The sequence below is a fragment of the Falco biarmicus genome, chromosome 12 (assembly GCF_023638135.1).
Source record: "Falco biarmicus isolate bFalBia1 chromosome 12, bFalBia1.pri, whole genome shotgun sequence".
Lineage (NCBI taxonomy): Eukaryota > Metazoa > Chordata > Aves > Falconiformes > Falconidae > Falco > Falco biarmicus.
The window spans coordinates 4805101-4815161 of NC_079299.1; the positions used below are offsets into that span (position 1 = coordinate 4805101).

The 10061-nt window shown below is 41.9% G+C and overlaps 1 protein-coding gene across 1 annotated transcript in view; it reads right to left on the minus strand.

The window, feature by feature from the left end:
* ALK (ALK receptor tyrosine kinase) overlaps positions 1 to 7782 on the minus strand; it is a 281236-nt gene extending 273454 nt beyond the window's left edge. The window contains exon 1 of the mRNA XM_056357022.1: positions 7650 to 7782. Within this exon, the coding sequence (XP_056212997.1) occupies positions 7650 to 7698 (49 nt within the window). The 5' untranslated portion in view covers positions 7699 to 7782. The remainder of the gene's footprint in view (positions 1 to 7649) is intronic.
* Between the last annotated feature and the right edge of the window lie 2279 nt (positions 7783 to 10061).

Below are 10061 nucleotides of genomic sequence, written 5' to 3' on the forward strand. Positions count from 1 at the left end.
AAAACTTCTGAATGCTTTTCTAAAACTGCTGAGGCTTGTCAAAAATGCACTGCACCAATGCCAGAAAAAGACAACAAAGCAAAATACCAAAAACTCTCAAACCAATGCTGAAAGAATCCATGGGATTTTGCAGCCGTCCTTATCTGCCCCATTTGTGCCTTCCAAGTTTTCTTATCTGCTCAGTAAATTTGTATGACAGGGTACCTTCAAACTCTGAATAGGTTTGTACGAGTAAGCTGTGCGCTGCTTTGCCTCATGTGACTCTAAGAAAAATAGCCAGTCAGTCAAGCCCAGGTTCTAAACTCTTTACTGTGGGCAGAGATTATGATATATGGGATGGAAAAAAACCACAACTTGATTTTTCTAAAAGCAGCATAAGCTAGCCACATTGGCAGTTAGAAAAAATCATGTTCTGACTTGTAGTGCTGAACAAAATTGATGGATTAGTCACTCGCTGAGAACTGATATAGAGTACCAAATTACTGTATTGGACATTCCTCTGAACACAATACATTATATTAAAATATATAAGTGTCATCATTTAGAAAGTAGCTCTCTGGCAACAGTCTTAAAGAAACAAGACTCTTATGTGCCCAGCTGCACAGTATTTAGGCACATGCACACGTGTGAACAAAAACATCATCTGAGTCTTATCTGAAACATTTTCTTTATCCTGTCGCCCTAGCAAACCATGTACTCTTCATGAAAGCAAAAGAACACGTTAGTGGTTATCCTCCACCTGCTCAAAATGCAGAAAATCCTCAGGTAGAATTTGGAAAGCAATGGAAGAAGAGAGGTCTTTTGTCTTTAGACAGAGAAGTTGTACCCATGGACAGCTGGACATTAATAAGGGAATACTGCCTAAACAGTCAAGCTATCTCAAACGATAATCCGCTTCAACCAGGAGTTACAGAAATTATTAACTACTTGCCACCTTACTCTTTGTCTCTCTTGTCCACAGGGGACAAAACTGGGGTGCTGAGTGAGCTAAACAGTCACTAACAGGAGCACAATACCTAGGAAACGGTCAAAATGCCTCCTAACACTTCCAACCTCGGAATCGTTGCTGGTGGCCCAAATACTTAATCTCCCTCACTCCTGCCGTAAAGGAAGAAAATAATATTTCCTTCTTAGAGAGTGAAAACTTACTGAATTTACACCAAACAATAATACAAAACAGCATATTATATGCAGCACATGGATGCTACGCTGAAAACTTAATTTTTACACATCCTCTGAGGTTTGAGAGCTTCCATATCCAGGATTTGAAGGCAACGTTACACATTACATGCGGGAGTGCAGACCACTGCTGCAGGATTAAGGCCACAACGAGATAAGAAATAGCTCAGAAACAGTCAGGGATACTCTCTCCCACCCCTATCCAGCCCTGAGCCCATGAGTCTTTCCACATTTCTCATTGCATCTTCAAGAGCCAGGCAGAGGAAATGCATATACCCTACAGTGAGAAGAGTCATCAAACTTGAAGACTTACGTAGATTTAGTATTTACCACTTTAAAAAGTAAAAAAAAAAAAAAAAAAACCAAAAAAAACCAACAAAAAAACCAACACACCACCAAATAATCTTTAAAGGATTTCAACATACTGTACTTAAAAAGGTAGGTTTTACCAGCAATCCCAGTTTACAGGCAAAGGAGGCAAAGGGGTTAAGCAAATTGGTCCATGTATACCAGCCTGCAGACTTGGTGACAAGAGCCCTCACAGCATCTAGGACCATCGCGAATGACATTGTTCTCTCTTACTTTGCCTTCTTTCTTTAGTGTGGTCTACCTGCCCTCAAACCCAAGATTACTGCTACAGCCAGCTTCATGAATACGGCAGAAATTCGGTAGAACAAAGAAAAGCCACAAAGCTTTTAAAACGAAAATCAGAAGTGGCAAGGTGTAGGGTTGTGGCCCAGTCTTTCCATCATCGCTTCCTAGGACTACACCATTTTTGCAAGCTTCTGGACAGAAAAATGAAAGCATTCTGGTTTTTTTCCTCGGAAAAAGCAAGGTTTTCATGGAGTCAGAATTTTCAGTACCGTTTTGTTAATGAAAGTGAATTGCTTTTCTTCACTGAAATTTCCTATAAAAAAAACAGAAAAGAATTTCCTGATACCTCTGAATTATGCCATTACATACTATAGAGGCTGTTTCAGTCTTGGACTGGAAAAGAAACACAGAATTTTGTTTCTGTCCAGCAACCTCTCTGCTTAGAGTCTCCTAATATATTCATTACAGCCTGTTCCTATTTGTTCTCTGCCATAAGGCACATGTAATTGCAAGTAAGCAGCAAAGATTTTTTTAAATATATCTATCAAGTAGTGGTGGCACCATACGACCAGAGATACAGCATCTATATTTAGTAAAAAGGTGGGCGATCCAGATATACAGACCTGTTAGCATGACCCTGGCAGAATTCAAGGCTGAACAGCTTCTGAAGCACAGAAGATTGTGGTGGGAATGGAAAAAGGGTTGAAAGGTGTCTTAGGTTTAGCAAAAGCTGACGGATCTAACACAGATATTTGCTAAGGTAACTGATTTTCTAAACAAGGGCAGTGCCTTAGATTCCACCTGCAAAGACAAAATATTTGAGACAGCGCCATGGAGGGAATCTGAGACTGGGAAAGCTGAAAGTTAGTGGAGAAGCCAAGAGAGAAACAAGGCAGTAGCTAAAAGCAAAGTAGCGATAACCAGCTGTCCTGCTAGGGGAACTCGCAATGACACATTTTCACACCATTCCTGCAAAAACTGCTGGATACGAATTCTGTAGCTGATTTCCAGCCTGAACTGAACCAACCATGTATTACAGAGCTGTAAGGAGTGTTGAGGAAGTTACCTGCACACAGAAACAGGGACTATTTCAGTGCTATTCACAATGACAGTAGCTCATCCTTCTGGGAAGAGGAGGAACATAAAGCCTTAAATGAAAACTTGGACGCCTGGATATAAGTACCAGACTATGGAGAAAGTGCCTGTACTGTCATATATCTAGTGAGTAACAGTAATTATCAGCCAAAATGAGACTTAAGACACATCTGAGCCGTCGGTACTTATCTGCTCTGGTGCATTCCAGCAGGATGAGTTTGACTTGAATCCCATGCATGGCTTTTAGTGTGAAGAGAAAAAAGCAAAGGGACCAAAAACCAGATAGGAATACAGAGTGAAGAAGTAGAGGACTGCTGTCTTCAATATGTCTGGAGGTAAAGAGCAGGGGAAAACAGAGTCATCAAAGCCAAACGGCATTATTAGCATGTGAGCAAACAAATACAAAATGATGTTAAGAAAGTACACCTGGAAATGAAAACAAAGCTTCTGAACAGCAGAGGCATAAGGTTCAGCAAGAACATTTTTGCAGCAGTAATGGGAAGCAGGAAGAGAATCTCAGCTGCTTTTAAGGGGTTACTTAAATCTTAAATGGGATTACAACTGAGACTGTGGGGAAGCAAACATGATGACCCAGTACACCATTGCTCCCACGCTAGGTTTGTCTTAGTTCTGTGAACTAATGAATCCTCCCTGTTCTCTGTGCAGACCATCTCTTCTTTGTCATGAGACAAGAGGACTGTTAAGAGTCCTGCGTTAGCAATGCTACCTTTGGCCACTGCAATGGTTAATTGTAATACCATCACATCGGGCATGATCTTGGATGGTTCTAAAGCCCTTCAATTCACATGAAAATCAATAGCAGCTAGAGTAATTGATGTAAGGGACTTTACCAAGTCCTTTAACACGAGTACATCTTCCAGAGAAACCCCATGTACATAGCAAGCACCTGAAAACTATTCAGCTCTTAACAGCCACTCTGTCACTTCACAACTTTTCCTTATTTTTGGCCTTTTATAAAGCATCTAGTTTCGCTGTAAATGTATTTGGACCCAACAGAACAGCACACACAAGCAACCAAACAGCAAACCAAGCAAAAGGAAGACACTACGGTTCAATTGCTGTCATTCCTGCATCGTGTGAACAAGGTGGCAGTGTCTTCTGAGTTTTCTACGAGATTGTGAACAAGGAGGAAAGTTGGGGAAAATGCAGTCAAACATGTTATTCTCATCATTATGTGAGGTTAACCTTGGGCATGTATTGAAATCATCATAACACATCAACAATCAGATATTTTTTTTTTATTACCCTGGCATAAATTGGAAGACTACTGTAAGGTGGCCCAGAGACTACCTCCACAGTAAGCAAAGGCTACGGAGAACTGCCCACACAGCCGGCCAGCCCATGGCTCTTAGCCGTGCTCAGCAGCTCGGTAGTCCATTGGCAAGAGAACCGTAAACCACAAAGCGCGTGCTCCTGCTGCCGTAACGGCAACTCCTGTCTGCGTGAGAATCACAGCAGCAGCCGAAAACTGTGGTCACCCAAGATCTGTTCAGGGATCCAGTGAAGGAAGGAATTGTGCTAGAAAAGTTGCTGCAAGGAGGCTAATTCAGTGTTACGTATTAGAAAACAGCAAGCAGTGGGAAGGGAAAATACTCACATCTACCTGGGCCACAGCCCAACGGACAGGGTGGCACAGGGACCAACAGTGCATCCAGGGAGGTCTAGGGCTGCTTACGTTCCTGCTGCCACCAGAAGCCCACCTGAGGCTCTCTGGCAAAGCATCGATCTGTGGATAGTAGGAGCCCTGGAGTGCCAGACAAACATTTTTTTGTGCTGTGGTTTCAAATTTGGCCAGAGAAAGCATGTGTTGTTCACTGGGGAGATACACTATTATCCTTGGGGACGAAGGTTCAATTCTCTGCCATAGGACTTGTTATCAATCTCCTGCTGATCCGATGGGCCTCTGGACTCTGCGAGTCTAGGCACCCACATGGTATGGGCTGACGTTTTCTAAACCTTATTTAAGATTTTGAAGATGGGAATACCAACCGCTAGTTCCCTACCTCCCCTGCACGGTTACTGCATGTTTGTGCAGTACCCAGATGTTACGATATTAATAACTTAAGACTGACAGAAATTGGTCAGCCTTTTTAACATGGCCTTGATAATTAGTAGATAACTGAAGAATCTACGCAAGGCCCACTTCATTTCTCTTGAAAAAGCAAGATGAAAAAGGTAAATTGAGATAATTGAAGCACACTAATCTTCCCTAATTATCCATATTTCTCTTCAGTACCTTCCATCCTCCCACAACCAAGTCCTGCTTGCTCAGGCAGTGATCACTGCAGGAAATAAACAAGATTTCAACCACACCGTCCCTGCCTGTATCCCCATCACAGCTGCAATGAAAAACAGGCTGACGAATGAGGAGAAAAAGAAGCAGAGGGTACCCATTAACCTCTTCAACAAAGAGCATCGAACACTAGGTTTTATTAGGGAGAGCAGGACAGCTTAATAGTTAGCACTCCTTGCTGCAAAATTTAATTAGATAGTGATCAACAGCCCTAGTATATTTATCCAACAAGGAGTAAATTACCCAGTGCTGCTCTGAGAGGCCTTAGACTTCCTGTTCATAGTTCCCTGAAAATATCACAACACTCAACAGGAGTCAAAAGTCAACTTCAGAAAATTTGCAAAAAGAAATAAAGAAAAACCAGGAAACATCATTGTATTACAATTCTGGTCCCATTTTCCCCTCTGAGATGCCTACATCTTCCCCTCATTCTCAAAACAGACATGAAAGAGCTAAGAAAGTTTCAGGCAACAAAAGGCAACAAAAATGATCAGCCAAATGGCAGACCTGGAGAACTTAAAATAAGGCAGAATTCTTCAGCCTGGAAAAAAGGTGACTGAAGTGCTTTATAATAAGGAAATATGAAATAGTGACTGGCAGGGGAAAGATGGTAATTATTTTTCTTAAGTCAAAATCTAGGAATTCAGAGCAAAGTCATCTGACTACTTTTAAAACACAAGTGTTTCTCAAATGATACAGTTATTAAATTTGACACTCAGGTCCACAAAATGTCATAGAAGTAAAAGGGTTCCAAAAGCAATAAGAAAAATACTTGGAAGAAAGGGCCATTAAAAAGTATTAAACAAGATGATGCTGATGGAAACTTCCATCTAAGGAAGTTCCTCTGCTACAAACTGCTGGAAACTGGGTTATAATAATACCAAAGAATGCAACATTTTATACATGCTCTGTTCTTACACTTTAAAAAAAAAAAAAAAAAAAAAAAGAGAGTATGACCACAGGCAGACATCATAGGTTCCTGGTCTGATCAACTATAATCATTCAATCTTTGAATCTTGTCAGCTTTTTGTGGAAGCCAGCAAGGATGATTATGCCCACTTATTGCACAAAATCAATATTATAAAGCTGTACCATCAGACTTCTGCCTCAGTCTCAGAATTGTGGTACAGCTACTACATAGAGGATGTCATTACAAGACTGCAAAGGGTAAGAGTCACCAAGTACAGATTGTTGTCCCAGCTGGTTGCCATTCAAAGTCTTTACCTTTTCTCATTTCTGTATTTGTATTACTCAGATATTCTGGTATTTTACTACAGCCGTGTACCTTGTCTCAGCAAGAACAACTGAAAAAGTCTTCAGTGTTACTTGCACAGTTAATAAGATCAGAAAGTGCAATGCGATTCAGCCAAATGACAGACTCCATTCACACACGATTAATTTTTGTTAAGTCACAGTACCTAGCTGTATCTAGAGATGTGTAACTGGTCTTCTAGTTGAGGTTAAATATTGAGGCAATGCTGAAAATAATAATAATGGGACGCAGAGTATTTTTAAGGCTTGTGGCTGAATTATCCCAGGGTGGAAAACAAAACATGACAAGCCACCAAAGTGTGCTAGCTTATCTATCAGTTCATCCAGATGATAAGACTACACAATCTTTGCTGCTTGCTTTCATTTGTGCTTGTATGTCATGGTTTTAGCATTCATAAGATCACTCAGGCTTACAGAAGCCTCATGCAATATTAAAGTGTTTATGCAACCCCTTTCTGTGCTTTAAGCAGCAACAACAAGTTCTGAGTGTGCAGAGAACAAGAAAAAAAAATAGGTTCCACATCTCAGGAGAAAACCCTACTCCAGTCAAACAATGGTCTCCGAGCCATCTTACGATTAATCAGAGCAGTAATTTCTGCTCAATTAGCACCATTTGCATTCCACCACTCTACCTCTCTTGGCATGTGTTTTGAAGTTGCTTCTGGGCTCAGATGCATCAATAAGCTAAAGAACATGCTTTTATTTCAAGAAATTGTCTCTTCAAAATAATTCTGCCCCTGCAAGTAAAGCATTCAAGCTACATATGACGAGTCAAAGATTAAGATATGTAAAAAAGCATGCCACTTTGACCTAAGCTGCGTTTTACAGAACCACTTGATGCTTAATGAGATGCGTTATAGGCAGCAAGCTTCAGAGGGTGATCTGGAGAAGACCTCCACGTGGACTTTGACTTAGCAGCATGAATTGCTTCACAGCAAACTATCATGAACAGAGTATAATGAGGTGTGGGTGGGTGGGTGGAGAGAGAAAAAAAGAGGCAGAATAGGATTCTGCTTACTGTGAAGGGACACTGGTGCTAAGAGGACCAGTTTGCTCAAATACACAGCTGGAATGGGACTGTTTCAGATGCCGGGAGGGCTGAAACAAGAGAATATGGGATAAACAGAGCTCTACAGGAAAGTGGTACACTTGTACCCTCTGGAAGTTTTGTGCCAGTGTCTGTACCCGTACATACCTGCCTGAAGCCTTGGATCACGATTCAGATGGAAGCAGCAGACCTCCATACCATGCAGGTCTTCATCAGCATATTGCTTTTCTGGTCCTCTCTACTAAAGAGATGCTCCATTTACATTGCATGCAAAGCTCAAGACTCGGTTCCCAGCTCACGTCTGGCTCTCACGGTTAGCTGCAGTCTCACCATAGCAAAGAAGCCAGGCTTAGTCGTAGGTTGGGGTTACGTACACAAGGGACCGTGCGACCCTCTCTTTTGACCATTGCCTACTGCTTAGCAGCACGCTTTATCTATATGGTGAAGCCAGACACTAATACCAGTCTAGATGACAATCAAGAAATTCTTTACCTTCATTTCCATCAGCTCTTTTTATGACATTTCCTCATCAACAGTTAAGTTAAACATCTTACTATGTGTTTGTCCGTTAAAGATTCAGAACTCTGATAAAGCCAAGTTGAAAAATTTATGCTCTGCACTCGATTTGACCATGCCTCACCCAGCTGCTGATATGCTTGACTGGGGGCCCCCCCGCTGAGCACAACGAGCTGCACATGCACTAGCAAATGCCCTGCAGGCACCCCTGGGCTGAGCAGCAATGCTCAAAACTGCACTTCAGCAAGGCACCAAGAAGACTCTCTAATCCCACACTGCAGCCTTCTGAGATGACCACAAGAAGGGTTCAATTACTTTTTAAAAAAAACAAAAAACCCAAAACCTTAAAGTTTGATTCATTAGAACATCAGGGTTTGCATCCTTCAGTAACAGTTTGGAAATCATGGGTTTGCAGACCTCCTAATGAGGCGGTGCTTGTTACAAAGAACGCATTAAGCCCCCGTCTCCCAAGCCCACCCGGTAGCACGCCTGCAGCCAACACTGCCGCTGCCTGCTCCGAGCCAGGCCATCACATCAGCAACAGTCTGAGGTTTTCACACTTCACAGTTAAGCACAGCCTCTAGTTGCTCTTTTTAACCCAGCCAGACACTTCCTGGCAATGCACAGTCCAACATGCATTAGCACTGGTTGTTTCATCCAGTGATGAATTCCATGTATCAACCAACCAAGATTATTGATTTTTTTCAAACTTGTTTACTTTCAGAGCTTCTTAAAAGTGATTCTTTTCTGAAAGAGTTTGAAGACACTAGGCTTCACAAAAGGGGAGAAAGAATGAAAGGCTCGACAAGACTCCATGTAGCATTCACTCAGCCTACCAAAAGAGCCGTAGGAAACCAACACCTGTAAATATCCAGCAGTGTTTCCCACTTTGTTCCTAGGCATAGCTTTGCCTCATTTAATGTCACAGACAGCTAAAAATCAGTCTAAATACACTTGTTCTATTATCGCCTCAGCTGTTTGCTCTTAAAAAAAAACCCGCAACACAAAACCCTGAACTGCTCCTTCCAGAAAGATTTGCTGCCTTCTCATGCTCTTTTCTGCTTCTCCAAGTCCCAACTTGCACAGCTCTTCTCTGTTCAGATTAATGTTACATGAGTAATTGAATTCTCAGTTCTGCTGCAGAACTGGGAGAGTATATGTGTGGCAGGGAGGGGAAGTCAGCGTGGGAAAGAGGGTGCAATCTTTTTGCATCCAATATCCCTTGCTCTCATCCAGGTCTTGAGACCTGCTTCCCAGGAAAGTGCCCTAACCAGTAAGTTACAAAGCCTTATGAGATAGGTCACCTTCAGTTCTCCTGCTGGAGTTGTCCCTTTTTTTACAAAACGCTTGAATATTGGTGGCCAGTCCAATGGAAAGATGACGACACAGTGATCTTCTGGAGACATGTCTCACCTGGCAGGTGGGACACTGCTGAAACAAATATTCAAGAGCTCTGCACAAAACAGAGCAGCATCAGACAAGGATGCAGAGTCCCACCTCCCCCACTGAATCCAGCGCTGCTTGATGGCTTAGGTGCTCTCCTGCAATGTGGGAGCTGCAAGTTCAAACTCCTTTGGGCACAGAAAGAAATTAAACCTGGAATTTCTGCAGCCTGGGTGACCACTCTAACCAGTTAGTTAAACAGACAAAACAAAACCACTGGCATTTTTAATAAATCTAACTCCTGATACTTTTTTCCAGCTGCAGCTATTCATTTAATAGATCCAGAATTTGTAAATAGTTCCCAGAAAGAATGGATTTCTTACTTCATCAAAGAAATTATTCTGGAGAGGCACAGCCAAAGAACAGTGAACTGTAATTTAGACTGTGACTTCTCCACAGCAAGGATGAATGAACCATACTCTTTACCTAACGCCAAACACCAGTGGAATCAAGATCTGATATTGTCCTCAGGCAACACCCTCAAGAAAAGAATTAACAATATTTATTTTATTAACTTACACTCAAACAATTAGGGTGCTATGAGATAAAACTCCCAATCAATGCAAAAGGCACTAGGAAGTCTGGTTAACAGGGACCGGT